Here is a 21,820-nt window from a genome sequence, read left to right on the forward strand (position 1 = left end):
CAATGACAGCGGACAGAGAAGGGAAGTGGGAGGCAGTTTAGCAGTGTGACTGCTAAACTACCTCCCCCTTCTTTCCTCCTCTCTCCTCCCCTCCGACTGTTTGCAATGTGAGGGGGCAGGATGGGGGCGGCCCTATGGTGTTTTTAAGTCCTGCAGATGCAGGACATGTATGAAGGGTGATCGCGAGGCGAACTCCCTTTGTGCATCCTGTGTGCCGCCTGTTTCTTACAGCCGTCACCCTGCGGCAACAGCTGTGATGCGCCGCACGGCTCACTGGGGCTGTTAACCCTTTAAATGTCGCTGTCAATTCTGACAATAGCATTTAAATCTCCCAAGCGATATTCGGGCGTCCCTTACGGCCCCCATGATGAGATCACATGGAGCCGTGCGGGTGTCATGGCAGCCAGGGGCCTGCTAAAAGGCCCCAGAGCTGTCATTGCAGAATGACTATCAAGCCGACCCCGTGGGGTGGCTTGATAGACTACCTGTCAGATCGCAGTATGATGTAATGCTTTGGCAATACATCATACTGCAGGAGCGATGAAAGCATCACAAGTTGTGGTCCCCTAGGGGGGACTTAAAAAAGAGTAAAAAGAAGATCAATAAAATTTTACCAATTGCAAAAAAAAAAAGTATTAAAAGTTTAAATCACCCCCATTTTGCCATATTTATAGTAAAAGATTCTAAATCATAAAACAAAAATACATATTTGGTATCATCGTGTCCGTAAAAGTCCAATCTATCAAAGTAATGCATTATTTACCCCGCACGGTGAACGTTGTCAGAAAAAAAATAAAGGATACAAAAAATGCACTTTTTTGGTCACCCTGCCTCCAAGAAGATATGCAATAAAAAGCGATCAGCAAGTCGTATATATTTAAAAATGGTACCAATGCAAAGTACAGGACGTCCCGCAAAAACGGAGCCCTCGCACAACTATGTTGAAATAAAAAAGCTATTGCACGAAGGAGATGGCAGCAGAATATAATTTTAAAAAAATGAAATTTCTGAAAAAAAGCACAATTAGTACAGCAAAAAAAGAAAGACATCAGTTTGGTATCATAGTAATCGTACTGACCCATAGAACAAAGTTATCATGTTATTTTTGTTGTAGTTTGTGCGCCAAAGAAACAAGACGCACCGAAAGATGGCGGAATTTCTTTTTTTTCCCATTTTTCTCTACTTAGAATTTTTTTTAAGTTTTTCAATACATTATATGGTACAGTAAATAGTATCATTGAAAATACACTTCATCCTGCAAAAAACAAGCCCTCATACAGCGACGTCGATGGATAAATAAAGGAGTTACGATTTTATTAAAGGGGGAGGAAAAAACAAAAATAGAAATTAACAAAAAAGCTCCGTCACTAAAGGGTTTTAAAGATAATTTTCATTTTTTAATACCATGTTGTTTTTTAAATCCCAAATTCTCTGCTGATGGATAATGATTTTTTTAATATTTCCTAGTTGATTACATCCTAAAGGATCCAGAAGAGAAAGACAGGCTGTTCATTGGTAACATCCCTCGTTCTTTTCCTCATCGGGTAATTCGTGCACCGGTTCCTTGGCACTCTTCATATAATGATGCCCATGATTGGAATGAGAATCACCTTTTCACAACGAACCCCATGATGTTGTCTTTGCAAGAACTCTGGATTACTCAGTAAGCAATAGCAATGCATGTTTCGAATCTGCCTAGAAAAATAACTGTCCTGCACTGAATAGGCCTCACTAAACCGGTAAATGGGCAATGACATAAAGGGCTGCCATATGTTAGGCTCTTGCACATGGTTTAACTTATAGGACAATGCAAGGTGTCCCTGTGGCTTCTTGCCAGGAAGCTTTCTGGTGCTCTATGTCCCATTATATGGTGCTGCCCTACGAAGGTGATTCTCCCCAAAATACCACCATAACTGGAATTTAATGGAGCATGCCGTGTCTGTATATAAATGTGGAGGCACTGAGGTAAACTAGAGACCCCTGAAAGGATATGAACATTGTAATCCGATTCCATGCAACTTTGAGATTGTGCGAAGCTTTAACATGACCTTAGGCTTGAGTGCCATCTAGCCATTGGATAATTTTAAAGCACTCTTGTTCCTGAAGGCCGTGCCATGCAAAACAAATAAAACGTGTGCCGAATAAAGTTGACCAAGTCCTATAAAATAGCAAAATACTGTCCAAAGACCTTAAAAATTAAGCAAAGAGAATGTGTTCTTTACTGATACATAGGGGTCTTACACTTGCTTGCAATGCTATTCAATAGAGAATTATGATAGGGTGCAATTCATGAATATACAACGTGATCCAATTTCAGGTATTGAATGGCATAGCAAGGACATCAACTGGATGAGGCATCTAAGATGTGCTGTCCTTCATCTCAACCACTGCCAACATAGTATGTCTCTTATGCACAAAAGAAGTATGCTGTGTATTTACACACAGACCTATCCATTGTGGGTTCCCTATACCTTAGTTAAAGGGGTTTTCTTATGTTCTACGGCATATGGACATCATAGAGCAAGGTCCCTCACTCTCTGGCCTCCCCTTAATATCCAGAGAGAGCTGCTGCAAAGAGTGGCTCCCAACATGGTTATTCATTTAGTTATGTGGACAGTATATGATAATACTGTACATACTGTAGATATTTGCAGCTTCTCTCAACGAATACAGCTGAGGGAAGATGCAGGCATATTCTCCTACATAATTTCATCATTGTTGTGGAGGGGTAAATTTAGGCCACAACATGAGGACTCCTTTAGTGATTCGTTGGCAGATGTATGGCAATTTCTCAGTACATATGCCAAATTCAGGTACATCCATCCACTACCACAAGAATAACAATTTTTCAATTTTTAGAATATGCTTTTATATTTTTATGGTTGGCATGTTAAATATTATTATATTATCTTCTAGCAAAAATAAAGGCCCATTTAGACACATCTTTTGAGCGATAATCGTTGTGTCTAACTGCACTGACATCATGTAGTTTTCATTAAAGCATCGCTCATCGTTGTCTTTCAAGACAACAATGAGCCTTATCAGGAATTCACAGCGGGATACAGCGGATACTATTGTTTCAGCTGTATCCCGCTCCCTGATGACAGGCTGGGTATGAAGAACACAGCTGTCCATCTGCGTGCTGCATAACCCGCAAGGAGTGCTCGGCTGTATAACAGACGGGCGCTTCGTGCAGAAAACAGCTGGATGCAGAAGACAAGCGGGAACACCCCGCTTGTCTTCTGCATCCTCCGCTCAGAGCGCTCAGCTGTATAACAGCCGGGCCCTTGGAGCAGGGAACAGCTGGATGCAGAAGGCAAGCGGGGACACCCCACTTGTCCTCTACACCCTCTGCTGGGAGCGTTTGGCTGTATGACAGCTGGGCACCCCCAGCGGGGAACAGCTGGATGCAGAAAAACAAATGCACCCCCCCCCCCCCCCCCCCGCTTGTCTTCTGCATCCTCCGGAGCGCAAGGTGATCGCTCAACGTTTGAGTGATCATTGTGTGATATAAATGACACAACGAGCGATAATCGTTGTGTCTAAATGGGCTTAAAACTTGGTCATCGTGTTGTATCTGAGATTTAATTGTATATTGTTTAACCTTTCATGTCAAGTTCTTTCATGGGAAATACATAAAACCTCCTCAGTGTCTCTCTGCATTATATTCTAGGTATGGAAATCTGAGATTTGTACGTACCAAAGAAATGCTGTCTGGTAGCTTACCGCTGCTTCCTGCTGAATTTGAAGAACTAGTTCAAAAGCATTGCCTAGAAGCCCGTGCTATACTGCGTAATAAGTAAGTTCACTGTGTCCATGTGTAGGCTGCTTTAATAGTGTATATATCTATACAGTTAATGATAGTTATTAGCCTGCAATTACATACAACACGGCTAAACTGTGGCAGCCGCTCATTATTCCTAATCTTTGATCCTGCTGCCAACGGTGAATGTAACTCGCTTCTCAGTGTTATGTCGCTGGAGTGAAGTTGATTATAACCTATGTAATATACAGTAAAAGCGACACTTCTCTGTGTTAATAACATGGCTATTAATGAAATCACAATCACACTTGTAAATTAATTCAGTAATAAATTCAGGGGATCAAATTGCATCAATGATAATTGTGTAGACATATAATGCTTCAAACACACAAACCTGGGGCAGAGGACTTCGAATTTGGCTTTCCTTCACCTGGGGCAAGGCTTCAGGTTTCTGTGTTAATCTTGTATCTAAATATTTTGACCAAGGTAGATTAACTTGTTGGCGCCCATACTGTAGCACCCAGAACCCAGATACACCTCTAGCCTGAAACAGCTTTCTTTAGTGGACTGGAAAAGGAATTTTGGTAATCCTGGTGGCAGCTACTCAACACATGATTCACATGTAAGTTCCACAGAATAATACTAAGACAGTGCCCTGCCTTGGGGTATCTAGAGTATCTGTGTCTGGAAAACATAGGTGCTTATACAAATTTCCAACCATTTATTAATGAAGGCTGGACAGCAGAGTTAGTATACTAACCAGTAAGGCAGACCGTGCAAAGCTTACCTGGACCATGGTTAGAGGCGGCTTGTATTAAATCTCTCCACATTATGCAGATATTTGTATAACTAAAATAACAATGACCCCTAAAAAGCTACTATTTTAAGTTTGACCTTTCAGAATAAACTGTCATCTGTTTGTACCTGAGGAACAACAGGATATCTGGGCATTATATGACTTGTGTCCTGCATTTTATAGCAGTTTCCCCTTCTGCAGGCTCCATTTCTCATTCTCAGTGTTCCCTGACCTGTTGAGTTGCTATGATGTCTCCCATGCACTGCATAGAGAAGAACAGATCCTGCTCCCTATCATTATGGCATACAGTATATAGAGAAGCAAGAGCATAGAGGACATTACAGAGCAGAACTGAGCAGTGTAGATGTGATTTCAGTAGCTGCGAGACAGTTAATCAATTACTAGTATCTGCAACAACATCTCTGTGTGTCTCCTGCTCACTGCTCTCCATAGACCTCACTGGGCAACATGTATTCTGATCCCTCGGTGAGTTGTAAGTTCATCTATTCTATCAAGTCAGACTTTTGCACTTTTTAAAGTGTGTGAACACTTTAGGAGGAGGGTGGGAGAAAAGGAGCCTGGTAAGGGGAAAAAGAAGCTTTTTTTCTCTGATAAGATGTTACAGAGTCCCTTACATATGCTACTGTTGATTTAGACTCTATGCTTTGCATATAGATAACCTTTAAAGGGAACCTGTCATGTCCACACAGCACCATAAAATAACTCCGTGACAGGGAGATGATATATTTTTTATACTCGCCGGCTCCCACGATCCAACGGTTTTCCCTCTGAAGTTCCGGCGGTGCATAACAATCTGACTCTGTCCCGTGCCCGTGGTCTCCCATGTATAGGATGGCGCACAGGACTCTTAAAAGAGTTAGACTTTCATACCGCATGCTGAGGGGCACACCGCTGGATCGCAGGAGCAGGTAAGTATAAAAAATACATCAAACGGCTCCCTGTCTCGTTCCATAACAGCACCATAACTGGTGCTGTGGGGATGTGACAGGTTCCCTTGAAGAAACGTAAGCTCCGTTAATCAATAGCTCCTCTTTACATACTAACAGGTACCACTATTGATCCCTATAAAATGTGAGGCAACAAATACATAGTATTTGTGTGGTTTCCAGCATGTTAGTTAGAGAAAGTAGTCATTTTAATTTACGTGATTTTCACTTCTGACCTCACTTTTCTGGTATTTGCAGATGGATACCACATTGTGCTTCGCTTTTTAAATCTGAGAAAGATAAGTGGATTCATTTAGTCCCCCAGAATGAGAATGACTCCACCATTCAGGTTCAAGAGTTTTTTGCTTGTGTTTCCTCTCTGATGTCCCTGCAGCTGCGTGGGATGGTCATCTCTTCTCTTCACGACTTGCTGGCATTTTTTACAATACACAAGGTAATTAGGAGGCAGAATATTGATGTATAATGTTCCTGTATGTTTCAAGTACTGTGGACAATCAAATGGGACCGATGCTCATATATTAGTTGTATTATGAATGTTGTATATTAGTTCTGGATGCAAGGTCAGAAGAACTCATCAGTTCATCTTAGTTCATTCAGCGCTGCAGAATAAGATAGTGCTATACAAATAAAGCGTATTATCATTATCTTCACTATACATTTCAAAGACTGTCTAAACTCATTTCTCTGCAGCCATATGGATTTATAATACATATTTTATAGTAACAGTGTGTGACGCTGAAAAAAAAGACATATGTCCATCTAGTTCAGCCTATTATCCCTTAATGTTGATTAAGAGGAAGGCGGGAAAAAAACCCCAATGAGGTGGAAGCCAATTTTCATCATTTTAGAGGAAAAAATTCCTTCACAGCTCCAAATCTGCCATTCAGAATAATCCCTGGATCACTGATTGCTCTAAAGTAATCAATGACTATAACATGTAATATTGTTACTCTCAAGGCATCCAGGCTTCTCTAGAAGTCTTTTAGTCTGTTCGCCATCACCATGTCCTCAGAAAGAGAGTTACACAGTCTCACTGCTCTTACAGTAAAGAACCTCCTTCTATGTCGGTGCAGAAACCTTCTTTTCTCTAGTCGTAGAGGATGCCCTCTTGTTACAGTCACAGTCCTGGGTATAAATAGATCATGGGAGAGATCTCTGTATTGTCCCCTGATCTATTTATACATAATTACTAGGTTTCCCGCTGGCGTCTTTTCTCTAAACTAAATAACCCCAATTTTGATAACCTCTCTGGGTATTGTAGTCCACTCATTTGATTTAATAATTTAGTTGCCAACCTTTATATCCGCTCAAGCTCTGATATGTCCTTCTTGAGTACCAGTGCCCAAAACTGTCCCCAATATTCCATGTGCGGTCTAACCAGTGACTTGTAAAGAGGAAGAACAATGTCCTCATCATGTGCCCCATGACCTCTTTTGATGCACCCCATATGATCCTATTTGCCTTGGCAGCAGCTGCCTGACACTGGTTGCTCCAGTTAAGCTTACAGTTAACTAAAATCCCCAAGTCCGATTCCATGTCCATTTTGCTCATTGTTTTCCCATTAGTGTGTAATGGTGACATGTATTTTCTTTGCCCTAGTGCATAATTTTTCATTTATTAGTGCTACACCTCATTTACCACTATTTTGTGCAAGCCCCCAATATATCCAGATCCAGTTACAACCGTATACTGTCCTCTCTTGTGTTAATTTCCTTAGCCAACAGCAATGTCATCCCAGTTCTCCAGGAACCAAACCCTTCATTCCTACTCCAACTCTTGAGCCACTTGTTTACCTTCCAAATGTCCCGCTGCCTTTCTGGTGTGGCACGTGGTACAGGTAGTCTTTTAGAAAATATACTACTTTAGAGGCCCTTGCCATAAGTTTACATCCTAGTTGCCTGAAATCGTTTTCAAGGACTTTCCACCTACCCCTAACTTTGTCATTGTTGCCAACCTGTTCTATAACTGCTGGATCCTCACCAGCCTCTCCCAGTAATCTGTCAGCTCAAATGCCAGTAAGACCACACACCATTCTACAACCCCGCTCTTTGTGGCAGATTACCTTGTCCATTCCCCTAATAATTGAGTCCCCTACAACCATGACCTGTCTTAGCCTGCGCTATGTTCCCATTCTACTTCTTACTGAGACAGACATCCCCCTGGCGGTCAGAGCCCATGTCGTGCTGCCGCAGTGCTAATCCAGTAATGAAGGTACAATAAGAGTTAGAACAGCGCCCCTGCATGGAGAGTTATTTGTGCACATGTATATAAGGTAAAGGTAAAACAGGACTCACCTAGATAGGTCGCCACAATACTAGGCCTGGTTCGATTCCAAAATAATGTTGCAGTGGTCCACTGTAACACTGAATCCCGAATAGCATCCATAAGGTGGAAGAGGGAGAGTCTCAAGGGGGACAGAGGGCACACCGGTCCCGGGATTAGCGGCCACAGGCGGATTTGCTGCAGCGAAATTCCAGACGGAATTTCCACTGCAAATCTGCCCTGTATGAACCCAGCCTAAAATAATTATATAAACAGTAAAATCATAAAAAATAATAAATCATAGTAAATTATAATAAAATAAGATATATAATACAACTAAAAGTAAAAATTAGGTTAATCAATAAAAAGTAATTAGATTTAAAATGTTTGTAGCGAGAGATGGCTTGTATAGCCATTTGTGAGATATAAAATATATAGTATAGAGTGTAAAATATAACATATGGATTGTGGAATAAAAAATAAATAAAATTAGGAATAAAAATATCCATTAAAATAAGGTCCATGAAGACCTAAAATGAAACCAAGTATACCTTATTAGAATATGAACTATGACTATAATCCACCAGAGAGACTGTTAGTGAGGATAACCAGGGGGATAGTGCAGAGGGAATCATACATGTTCGAGCACTTCATTGGGGTCAGAGTATCTAAGTGGAAAATCCAAAACGTCTCCTTTGTGTGCAGTTTGAAAAACTCACCATAGGGAATTTTTCAAGTGGGGTGAGGTGCATCAAAGAGGCATCTTTATTGTGGTAGTTTAAAAAGTGCTGAGAGACACTATGATGTAAAAAAACATTTACAATGTTAGAGCGATGTTTGTTTGCTCTAGTTCCCAGGGTGTTTGTGGTGCGGCCCACATATTTGAGGCCACGGGGGCATTTAGGTGAAATAAATAATGTAATCTGTTATGACAGATGTTTAGACAACACTTCCAGTTGTGTACTGCACATCGCATTGGTCCACTCACAGTGGACTGAAAACTCACCAGCTGTAGAGTTTTACATTGGCAAGGGAGCTAGAATGTTTCTAAGGGTTCACAGTGATGGGGTGCGTTAAAAAATGCAGTCAAACGCTCTAACATGCGTTAGAAAATTGCGGTAAAATGCCACGGTTTTGCGCTGCGTTTTCTGAATGCATGTGTGAGAGCAGCCTAAATATATATATGATTAGTGTGCGGTATTAACCCTTTCAAATCCAATTTTGGATTCAGGGTTTCCTAAAAGGCTTTCTCTTTTTCCTGTTATACAACAGTGCCATCTGCTGGCTAAAGCCAGTGTGTGTGCACCAGAGAGGCTCCGACAGCGGATTGGCTGGCAATAGACAGTAAGAATACCCTGTCAAAGGTCTTCTGACATTGGAGCTGTACAAGCTTCAATCAGAATGTAGAAAGATGTCAGACAGTGGATTGGAAAGGGTTAATAGAAAAGGAGCATATTTAGGAGCCATATAGAAATAATTCTTAATAGGTATTTTGAGGCCTCATGTGCACAGCTGTATTGTCATTTTCCAGATCCTTCCAGTTGTAGTCAGCTGTGATATGCCTTCATAGACTTCTCCGGTACAATCTGGCAATAGCATCATTTTTTCCAATTGCATAAAATGCTGTATTTTTATGTTTTCATTGAAACATTTTCAACATAAGTGTATAAGTGTGCATGACAGCAGGTAGGGATTAAAGTGTGCATTCGGGTACTTTTACATGGGTCGACAGCCACCTCAGTGATTGCTCAAAAGACCTATTACAGACGACTGTCGTCCCCTGTAAACACAGGACCCAACAGGGCATCGAGTGAGAATCGCTCATTTGTCAGAGTCGCTTGGTTTTGAGGTCACCTAAAAACCAAGTGACTGTTGGCCCATTTAAACAGTCTTTCATCTATGAACGACTGCCTTTTTTCTCTGAATGGAGATGGGCAGCTGGAAAAGATCTCCATCACATTCCGCCTCCCTTCATTGAGCAGTCATCACTCCTGTGTGAAAGTTCATCATCACTGGGACAGCTGTCGGACGCTTAAGCAGCCCACGGATGTCCCATATCAAAGTACCCTTAAAGGGGTTGTCCCGCGCCGAAACGGGTTTTTTTTTCAATAGCCCCCCCCGTTCGGCGCGAGACAAACCCGATGCAGGGGTTTAAAAAAAAAAAACAGATAGTACTTACCCGAATCCCCGCGCTCCGGTGACTTCTTACTTACCTTGCGAAGATGGCCGCCGGGATCTTCACCCTCGGTGGACTGCAGGTCTTCTGTGCGGTCCATTGCCGATTCCAGCCTCCTGATTGGCTGGAATCGGCACACGTGACGGGGCGAGCTACGAGGAGCAGCTCTCTGGCACGAGCGGCCCCATTCAGAAGGGAGAAGACCGGACTGCGCAAGCGCGTCTAATCGGGCGATTAGACGCTGAAAATTAGACGGCACCATGGAGACGAGGACGCTAGCAACGGAGCAGGTAAGTGAATAACTTCTGTATGGCTCATAATTAATGCACAATGTACATTACAAAGTGCATTAATATGGCCATACAGAAGTGTATACCCCCACTTTGTTTCGCGGGACAACCCCTTTAAGAGGCGGGAAAAAGTGCTACTCAATACAGAGCACTGGTTGCACAGTATCATGTCGTGCTTAAGGCTACATTTACATATGCGTTCTGGTTTCTGTTCGGGAGTCTGTTTTCATGCTCCATTATAGTAGTAGGAAAACGTAATCCCTGTTCAAATGGATCCATCCTGTTACAAAATCAAAGAGCGCTGGACAGACCCCATTGACTATAATGGGGTCCATAAGGCTTCGGATATGCTCACTGGCATTTTTGGGGACGAAATACAGTTACTTGCAACAAGTCCTGAAAGGCTATTGAAATTATAGAGTACAATGAATTAAGAAAAGTACATCCTACCAGGAAACCTGCTGCAGTCTGCAAGACAACCGTTACTTGGGACATTTATTTTTTGGCAAATCAACAACCTCGAGCATAAAGCAGTAGCCGCACAAGAAAAATGAGAATGTCTTGGAGTGACCATTTCACCATCCATATATCAGTCCAATAGAGAATGTTTGGCTGGGTTGGAAAACATAAAGGAAAGCTGACCAAAAAACATTTAGCTGAATTCTGTAATTCATATTGTATCCTTCCTTCAGGAATGATACATTTTCCACTCTGCACATAAAAGCTTCTACAGATGCTATTACTGTTGACTAAAACGTTTTCAGTAAATTTGTTGTTCTCAAACGAATAGAAAACAGAACTGTATGATTTGTCATCTGTCCGTTGTTTTCTGTGAAAGGAAATTCCATTGAAGATGGTGAATGTTCAGTGATGCCTATAACAAGTTGTGAAGAGTTGAATTCACAGAGACGAGCTCAGATGACTGACAAATAGCCTCTATCTGTCAAAGCCGTAACAGAGGTCTGAAAAGCCAATTACAATACAAACGCTCATAGGTCTGTAGTAGTCACTTGGAGCATATATGAAAAAGCACGAACGGCAAAAGGGGTAGCAGAAATGTGCTACAATAGTATATATATTTATATTATGCTCGTATTATGTTTCTGTGTCAGCAATATAGGTAATGGAACAAAATTTTATCATTTAAATTACAGTCAGTGGTGCTTGGCTTTCAGGGCAATTGCATTACAACAGCTGCCCTTCTTCACAGAATACATGCTGCCATAAATGTATCCTACTGACAATTTATAGTTTCCCCACCAGCTCCCTGCTTTATTAGCCAAATTATGTTGTTTAGCAAAGAAAATAATTTCATGTAATAAATACATAAAGTATTGAGCAAATGCTGACAATCTTTATTTAAGGGTGTTGTCTAGCTGTTAACTATTGGTGGCATGTCCACAGGATAGGTTATTGATAGTAGCAGAACCAAAAAACGGCAACAGCACCCACAATATATTTACTACCAGAGGTATACATACCTATAATCAGTGCTCTAACCACATTAAATAATGCAAGGTTCTTGGTATATAATTTGATCAAATTACATTGGCCCATCTACCAACATCCAGGTGACCAAGCTTTTAGATGGGTCCTAACGCTAATACCAGGTGGTTTAATTTTAACCTGAAAAAGTTGGGTACCTACCTCTCAGAATGCTCAGTCAATGAATGGCCAAGAGCGGCCTGTGATTGGCTGAGTGCTGTGACCAATCACAGGCAACACTTAGCTGTCATTCAATGAATGGCTGATTGCTGCCTGTGATTGGCTGAGCACTCAGCCAATCAGATACTGCCCCTTCAGCAGGCGGGGATTTTAAATCCCCACCTGCTGAAACAGAGCCAGAGCAGTGCAGGAAGAAGACAGGCTGGACGTGCCTGAGCCCCAGCAACTGAGGAGAGGTGAGTATAATTTTTTTTATTTTTAACACATTCTAGAGATGATTTTCAGGGAAGGGCTTATATTTAAAGCCCTTCCCCGAAAATCCCTGCAGGGCTTGCCGGCAGCCCATTGATTTCAATGGGACTGCAGATGTACCGATCCCATTGAAAGCAATGGGAGAACAGCGCGATCCTCTGTGACAGCTGTGGCTGGGGATTCTTTACTCCCCACAGGGAGTCCCCTTGTCACTGAACACTATGACAGTGCTGTCACAGTGTTCGATGACAAGGGAACTCCCCATTGGGAAATATTGACACGCACCCACTGACCTATGTGCACGCATGTCCTATGTTTTGCACGCCTGTAAAACACGGACATGTGAACACACTATAGGAAACCAATGGTTCTAATAGGCACGCGTTTTTGTGCACACAATTGTATGCACATAAACACGCTCGTGTGAATCCACCATAAGCCTACAAATAAAACCAGGGAAGGTAGGATACCACTTATATGTTCTAGTAGGAGGGACAGAAGATAAATGGACGGTGGGCGTGCAGGACCAGGTGAAAGCCGCCAGAACTTCACAATATTTGTAGAAAAAAGGATAAAATAGGTCAGCAGTTGCCAACAGACATCTATAGGTGCACGTTAAACCACAGCTACAACATACAATAGAAGCAGAACCAAAAAACGGCAACAGCACTCATAATATATTTACTATCAGAGGTATATATACCTATAATCAATACACTAACCACATTAAATAATGCAAGGTTCTTAGTACTTAAAGGGGTTGTCTCGCGGCAGCAAGTGGGGTCATACACTTCTGTATGGCCATATTAATGCACTTTGTAATATACATCGTGCATTAATTATGAGCCATACAGAAGTTATTTACTTACCTGCTCCGTTGCTAGCGTCCCCGTCGCCATGGATCCGTCTAAATTCGCTGTCTTCTGGCGTTTTTAGACGCGCTTGCGCAGTCCGGTCTTCTGCCTGGTGAATGAGGCCGCTCGTGCCGGAGAGCTGGTCCCGTGTCGTCATCGTAGCTCCGCCCCGTCACGTGTGCCGATTCCAGCCAATCAGGAGGCTGGAATCGGCAATGGACCGCACAGAGCCCACGGTGCACCATGGGAGAAGACCCGCGGTGCATCGTGGGTGAAGATCCCGACGGCCATCTTGGAGAAGGAAGAAAGAAGTCGTCGCAGAGCGGGGATTCGGGTATGTAATATATATATATATTTTATTTTTTTTTTTAACCCATCCCTTGGGTTTGTCTCGCGCCGAACGGGGGACCTATTGAAAAAAAACAAACCCCGTTTCGGCGCGAGACAACCCCTTTAACCTGGGAAAGTTGGGTTCCTACCTCTCAGAATGCTCCTCTCTTGGGACTAAGCCTACAAATAAAACCAGGTAAGATAGGATACCATTTACATGTTCTAGTAGGAGAGACAGAAGGTAAATGGGCGGTGGGCGTGCAGGACCAAGTGAAGGCAGAAAAACTTCACAATATTTGTAGAAAAAAGAATAAAATAGGTAAGCACTACCCAATAGAAATATACAGGTGCACGTTAAACCACGGCTGCAACATACAATAGAAACAGAACCAGAAAACAGCAACAGCACTCATAATATATTTACTATCAGAGGTATATATACCTATAATCAATACTCTAACCACATTAAATAATGCAAGGTTCTTGGTATATATAATTTGAACAAATTACATTGGCCCATCTGCCCACATCCAGGTGACCAAGCTCAGATGGGTCCTAATTAGAGATGAGCGAACACGTTCGGCTCCGCCCCTTTTTCGCCCGAACACCGAACTTTGCGAACACTTCAGTGTTCGGGCGAAAAAGTTCGGGGGCCGCCGTGGCAGCGCGGGGGGGTGCGGCGGGGAGTGGGGGGGAGAGGGAGAGAGAGAGGGCTCCCCCCTGTTCCCCGCTACTGCCGCCCGCGCCGCCGCGCATCTCCCCGCCCCCCGGCGGCACCCGGACACTTACGCGCGAACACTGCAGTGTTCGGCAAAGCCGGTGTCCGGGTGCGGATGTGTCCGTAACGGACACGTTCGCTCATCCCTAGTCCTAATGCTAATACCAGGTGGTTATTATATACCAAGACCTTGCATTATTTAATGTGGTTAGAGTATTGATTATAGGTATATATGCCTCTGTTAGTAAATATATTATGAGTGCTGTTGTCATTTTTTGGTTCTGCTTCTATTGTATGTTGCAGCCGTGGTTTAACATGCACCTATATAGTTCTATTGGGAAGTGCTGACCTATTTTATCCTTTTTTCTAGGTTATCAATAGTAGACTGGCAGTGGTCCATCGCTTAGGTCCTTCACTGATCAGCTGTTCTCCAGACAGGTGCACTTTTGCACTAAGCTGACTTTTGCAGAAAGCAAACAGCTCTCTTCTCACTGCAGTGGCCAGGCTTGACATTGCAGGTCAAGTTCTCATTCATTTCAACGCCTGCAATACCAAGCCAGGCCCCTGCAGTGGGAGCGGAGCTGTTTGCTAACTGCAGTAATCAGCTAAGTGCATGAGCTCACATAAACAGAGAGGAGCTGATTGCAGGTATGTCCCGGGCTGCAGACCCCCACTGATTTCCTACTGATGACCTATCCTGGGAATTGACCATCAGTACTTTATAACTGGAGTATTCCTTTAACACTCTGCTGTAATTGTTGTCACTTCTTTTTTCTGATGTAGCATTTTTCAACATCAAGAAGCTTGATGAATATTGTTTAAGAATATATTTTATTTAAAAGGGGTTTTAAAATCCTAAGGCCTCCCTCACACATGAATGCGGCAAAGCTCCGCGAATTAAATTGCGGTAATTTGCCACGTGCTACTTTCGTTTTGGCTGATGGTGGCTTTTGGCACTCTTCATCACTGATCAGGAGCACTAAATGCCCATAAATAGAACTGACTCCTCTTGAGAATAGCGGTGCTTTCCAGCGGCAGTCTGAGAGGCTCTATTAAAAACAATGGGAGCCTCTGACAGCGTTTAGCGCTGAAAAAGACGTCCGTGTGAGGAAGACCTTAAAATTAAGTTGAGAAGTTGGGCGCAAGGATAATGTTTTACCCGTAGTAACATCACCATAGTGGCCAGCATCTGGCTGCCAAGTTGCATGATACTGAGAGACAGATCATCGCACTGCGAAAATGACAAATAATTGAGAAGAACCCGGTGACCAATGGTATGGGAAAGGTGGTGTGCAGTATCTATAAAAAAAAAAAATAATGTGAGTTGCTGAACCCTTTCTGTCAGCTGTTCAGAGCATTCGGTAGCTCCATGAAAAACTATGCTGTCTGCATGAGCCAATATTCCTGCAGAACGATTTCAATATGTAGTGGACTCTATACCATGAAGAATTGCTATGGTCGTGAAGTCCAAAGGAGGTCCAATGTGCTACTAGATGGGTGTGTCTAATAAAGTGTCTATTTAGTGTATATATATTTATTACTATTTTCAGCTATTTGAACTTTATTTTTATGTGTTGGAAGCCCCTTTAAGATTAGACTTTTTGACTACACGCTATCTTAATTTCTCCCAGTGCACTATTTCTATAAAAAGCTGGTCGATGCCTGCAGATGATGACATTATTTATTTATACCATATCCATGGAACAAGTTATGTCAGCAAAGATGTTCATAAATAATCCACTTTTTTCAAGTTTTTCTCTCCTGCACTCTTAGGTCAATTCTCGTCTTTGGAAACCCCTAGGAAATGTGCCCCATGGGCAGTTATCCAGTTTGCCACCCCCCAAAACTGATGATGCCACGGAAGATACATTTGTGTTTTTACAAGTTTTTTTTTAACGCTCCTTTAGAAGGGGCTGTCACTGCAGATGAATACAGAAATACATCGTTTATTGAGCTAGGGAAGTAGATTTTGGGGGTTTACCAGTCACATATATATAATCTCATTTTCTTCTCCTATGTGTCCAATATTCAATAACACTAAACATTAATTGAAAGCTTAATTTGGAGCTTCAAGTAGTTTATTTCTTTTGTTATCAGCTGAAAAGAAATCTGCAAGTAGGTAGCTTCGCATTCAGCTGGCGACCACTGAGCTCCGCTAATACTCCCACGAGGGCTGAAGCTACCTCTTAGCTCAGTAGTCGCTCTGTCACGCTGATAGCAAAGCTTCTTTTAATTCCCAGTACAGATAATGTTCTGTACAACTTGCATTCATTGACTGGCATCGTGTGGCTTATTGTATTTCACCCAAAGCGAAATGTAGAAAATTAACAAATTCAGTTTCACACGGAGAACAGAAAGGTCTCTCAATGAGTAATGAAGAAATCCATATATAGCAACCAGAATGAAGAATTAATAGATGCAGTTTTTAACTGTTTTGATTATAAATTGTAGCCACATATTTATTAGGTACTTAAAGGGGTTGTCCCACGCCGAAACGGTTTTTTTTTTTTTTTCAATACTCCCCCCCCTTTTGGCGCGAGACAAACCCGATGCAGGGGTTAAAAAAGAAAACCGGATAGTGCTTACCTGAATCCCCGCGCTCCGGTGACTTCTTACTTACCTGGTGAAGATGGCCGCCGGGATCTTCACCCTCGGTGGACCGCAGGTCTTCTGTGCGGTCCATTGCCAATTCCAGCCTCCTGATTGGCTGGAATCGGCAGGTGACGGGGCGGAGCTACGAGGAGCAGCTCTCTGGCACGAGCGGCCCCATTCAGAAAAGAAGAAGACCGGACTGCGCAAGAGCGTCTAATCCGGCGATTAGACGCTGAAAATTAGACGGCACCATGGAGACGAGGACGCTAGCAACGGAACAGGTAAGTGAATAACTTCTGTATGGCTCATAATTAATGCACAATGTACATTACAAAGTGCATTAATATGGCCATACAGAAGTGTATTCCCCCACTTTGTTTCGCGGGACAACCCCTTTAAATTTTTAAGTAATTTAAAGCGTTTTTAGTCAGATATGAAATTTTTCCCGCCTCATACATTTTTCATTTTTGCTTCATTATAGGGGTTGTACTAGAATTACAAATTATACCCTTTACTCAGACCCCCTTAAAATATACAAAGTCTGTTAATCACTATCGTGCCTCTCGTGTCTCTGTGGAAGAGCAACACCGTGCTCAGTGTTCTTAAAATGCACAGACTATGTGATGGATATTTCTCTCACAAAGCGGTGGAAAATGTCCAGAGCTGCTTTAGGACCCCAGTCCGAACTTTGAACACAGAGATAATCAGGACAGCACCTCCAGAAAAAAATATTAATATCGCACTTTGGTAAAAGGGAGAAGAATTGTAAGGGATACACCTGGCGTGCACGGCCCAACCTGGAAGGGTTGGCCATTATGCCTTGGGTACAGGTATGCAAGACAACGTAAGCGATATGGATGACACTCTGTCCAGAAGGCATCCATAGAGGAGAGCAAATGCAGGGAGGATCCTGGAGCGCTAAAAGGTGTTGCCAAATCTCAAGAACAAAATAGACAAGTAAAAATTCCCCCACGCTCAGAAATCTAACCCATAAATAATGAACAAGCAGTTTAGTAGAATCACCAATACACTTACTTGGGAGGGGGGTCTAGGAATGGTCCAAAAGACACCAGCCTTACAGGTCCAAAGGGATGTGAACAAATAATGTCATAAGCTTGCAGTAAGTATGTCAATTCCACAAATGTCACAGAAAAAAATCCATATTTAATAATTACCTAGAAAATAAAAAAATATACAAAGTGCAAAAAGAAAAACATATAAACAAAAAAAGGTATAAAGGGAAGATTACGTGTAGAGATGAGCAAGCGTACTCGCTAAGGCAAATTACTCGAGCGAGTATTGCCATTTTCGGGGAAAGCGGAGAAGAACGGGGGGGGAGATCCCTCTCTCCCCCCAACCCCACCCCCACCCCGGTACTCCATGTTCACTCCCGCAACTCACCGCTCACCCCTGCCGGCGGCCCCCTAATCTTTTGGCACGAGCGGGCATGTACTCGAAAATGGCAATACTCGCTCAAGTAATTGGCCTTACCGAGTGCGCTCGCTCATCTCTAATTACTTGCAATGTGTTTCAGGGCCTACTACTTCTTTCTCAAGCACATGTAAACTGAAAGCTAGGATGGCTTTTATAGATGAAAACATCAAAAAAGTGGAAAATTCACATCATTCAGAGGAAAATTTCCTACCTATGGATCTGGAATTACAAGAGGAGGAGCCAACATTTAATTTTTTTTAACGAACCTATCACTATTGATCTAAAGATGAAAAGTAGGTTCTACCCTGTTGTAAAGAAGGATCCATTTATAGAGACTCTTAGAGGATTTCAATAAAATCACCGAACATAAACGAACATCAAGATAAAATATAAACAAATTTCCACGCTACATCAATTATCTGCGAACAAGGACGTAGTCATCAAGAGCGCTGATAAAGGGGGCTCAATTGTGGTTATGAATAAGGAATTTTATGATTTAGAAGTCTCTAAAATTCAGAATGGTTTGGAATACTACAAGAAATTAGACAAATATCCAACAGCAGAAATTACTGCTCCCTTATACAATATGGCAGAGGAAGCTTAAACATATAATTGTTTAATTAAAAGTGAATAACATTTGATTTGTATCCAGAATCCTCAATTGCCTTATTTCTATTTTCTTCTCAAAATTCATAAACGTCTCAACCACCCTCCAGGTTGACTTATCATCTCAGGGATGGGCTCTATCACTAGTGGACTCTCAGGATATATAGACCACTATGTACAAAGATATGTTTTACATTTACTAGCCTATCTTAAAGACACAAGTCACCTTTTAAATTTATTGTAATCAATCACATGGATAGATTTTTATATTTGGGCCACTTATGATGTACAAACCCTCTAATCAAATATTTCACTTATGAAGGGAAAAGAGGCAATCCATCATTTCTTGGACCTTGACCTCCTAATGCCATACCATCAAAATCTGTTTATTTTACAATCCAGAAATTTTATTTTACATAATAATTTTATTTTTAACAAACAATTTTATCTCCAAACTAAAGGAACAGCCGTGGGGACAAAATTTGCCCCTAGCTACGTAAACCTCTATATGGATGCTTTTGGGTCAAATATCCAAGACCCCCACATAATATTTTACAAGAGGTTCATTGATAATGGCTTGATCATTTGGGATGGGAGTAGGACAGATCTTCTGTGCTTTGGTTATTCCTTGAATCAAAACTCTTGGGGTCTGGAATTTTCTGGGACCTTTGACAGAGAAAATAATTTTTTTAGATCTGTAAATTCTATTTAAAGCAGGACACATTTTAAACTGGTCGATTCAAACAGCTATTTGCTCTTTACCAGTTGTCACACTAAACAATGGAAACTCAGTATCTGATACAGCCAATTTAGAAGGTTATGTAGAAACTGCACCACTGTTGAAGACTTTTTAAACACCAATCAAACATGTTAATTAAGCGTTTTAGAGATAATGGGTACCCTAAAAATTTGGTCCAGTCTGCATACAGTAATGTATCAAACCAAAACCGGGCGAGTTGTCTAATGGGCAGATGAGATAAAAGATGATTTGACTCTAAAACTTTTTTTCTCACTTGGCACTGTTATCAACATTATTAATTGAAAAAGATTTTAAATAACTATTGGGGCCTTTTAAACTGAGATCTGATTTTACAGGATGAGATCCCTCCAATACGCAAAGACTATAACCTCAAAAAAATCCTAGCCGCCTCCTGTTCACATTTTTCTAATAAAATTTCACCTAATGGTCCTAATGGCATTTCTTTGGGCATACCATTGGGTGTTTATAAATGTGACATCAGGAACCGCAAATGTGTGAATATACAACATGGGAAAAAAATAGATCTTTTTAAACAGTGGAAGAAAATTTGTGTTCAAACAATTTCTTTATTGTTGTTCCTCTAATCCTCTAATCTAATTTATTTAATTGAATGCCCTTGTACACTGCTCTGTTTCAACTATCTATGCTTTACTCTAGCTATCTATGGTGTTTCACATACAGTACCTGCCCAGGTACTATTCTAGCATCTATGTACTAGCACACTTAAAATAGCTGCTGGGTAATATTTGAGAAACTATACTTTAAAGGGGGTGTACTAAAATCGCAAGTTATCCACTATCCACAGGGAAGATAACTTGATGATTGTGTGGGTCTCACCGTTGAGAGCCCTGCAAATCCTGTGTCCCCTTTGGACTTTCATTGCGGGGTTGCTTATTTCCCCGACAGTGATGTCAGAATGAATGGAGTGCTGGCCAAGCATGCATGTTTAGTGTCCCAGAATAACATCCTGGTCCCCTCCATAATTGTCATACATGTTTGTCTTATGTGGATGCACTGTGCAAAACTGTCATGGCTATTTTCTGTGTGTGTGTTGCAAAGCTGCAGCGTCTGAAGGGTTAACTCCCTTAAAAATTATTGTCTGTGAGCTCTGCTGCATGTTGAATGTATCTATCTTACAGTGTCATGTGACATGGTGTGAATGAACCTATAAATGTTAGCGATTGTCTTGGAGAAGGGGGAGTGCCATCTTGCCTGTGTAGGAGCACTCATCTTCCATCTGGAGGTTTTCTACCACAAAGGCACATTAAGGAACCATCAGCCTTTATGTCGCTGAAGATGGAAGAGAAAAAAAGACAGCACATTTCAGAAGAGATTGAGAATGGAAGTGGTGAGCCTAAGTGTTTTTCCCCAAAAGCCCTATTATCAGAAAGCTATTTTTTAATAACTACCTCTTCTAGTGACTATACGTTTCTACAACTTATATCAGTGCAGAAGTCTACCAAACCTCTGAAAATAGTCTGGTCTGTTAATGATTCCTATACGGTCGTTTGAAGTCTGGATCACCGTATAGAGGTACACCTTTAACTGACACTCACGTGTGCTGAAGTTTATGAGAGCGGGGGATAATTACTACTGTACCATTCTGTGGCCATTGATTTTCATGTCAAATTTTTGAATAATGCTAATTTGCCTGCACTGTAAACTCTGCCTGCTGAAGTTTGCTGTACCGTGTTTAAAAGTCACCAGTAAAGTTTTACTGGGCCTCTACTGTTCTGGAGGACCCAAGGTACTAAACACTTGTCCGGTGTTATTAATCCGCCGTGTATGACTGCCGGTGTGTGGAAGGGTGGCGTCACGAACTGACAACTACTGCCCTCCTGATCCGAGGACTACTGGCCCTATCCTTTGCTGCAGTAACTGCCTCCGGGACCAGGAGTTGGTAAGTGCCACTGTGACAGGTCCATGTACTACACCCTCCCAAATCCAGCCATATGTTTGGGTAGTTAGCCATTTCCCTGTAGCCCGCCAAGCAGGGGTATTTCAAGTTGGCAGTCACCCACAGGATATATATACTTGCAATTACTGTGACACCCATTCCACAATTTTAACACGGCGATCGGATCAAGATCATCCTAATTGAGATGATGCAGCAATTAGAACTTGTACAGGTGTCACTTGTGCGTAGCCCAATGGTGGTTCAGCTCTGTTATAAATGCTGGGTGCTATGATGGGGGCTCTTGCAGAAATACGCCCGGACAGCCTTTGTTGTTACTTCGTCTCTGGCAACTTTATTACATCCACTTTTTGACAGGTCCAACATAGAACCTGTTTAATGAAATTTGGGAAGCAATTTGCAAACTGTACTAAGGTGTATGTGTGGTCTTTGAAATCTG

The 21,820-nt window shown here is 41.9% G+C and overlaps 1 protein-coding gene across 1 annotated transcript in view; it reads left to right on the forward strand.

Moving 5' to 3' along the window:
- Positions 1-21,820, forward strand: part of DNAH3 (dynein axonemal heavy chain 3) — a 379,066-nt gene that overhangs the window by 82,846 nt on the left and 274,400 nt on the right. The window contains exons 7-9 of the mRNA XM_066576291.1: positions 1,468-1,663; positions 3,674-3,799; positions 5,765-5,960. Of these exons, the coding sequence (XP_066432388.1) occupies positions 1,468-1,663; positions 3,674-3,799; positions 5,765-5,960 (518 nt within the window). The remainder of the gene's footprint in view (positions 1-1,467; positions 1,664-3,673; positions 3,800-5,764; positions 5,961-21,820) is intronic.

The sequence above is a fragment of the Eleutherodactylus coqui genome, chromosome 8 (assembly GCF_035609145.1).
Source record: "Eleutherodactylus coqui strain aEleCoq1 chromosome 8, aEleCoq1.hap1, whole genome shotgun sequence".
In the NCBI taxonomy this organism is placed as follows: domain Eukaryota; kingdom Metazoa; phylum Chordata; class Amphibia; order Anura; family Eleutherodactylidae; genus Eleutherodactylus; species Eleutherodactylus coqui.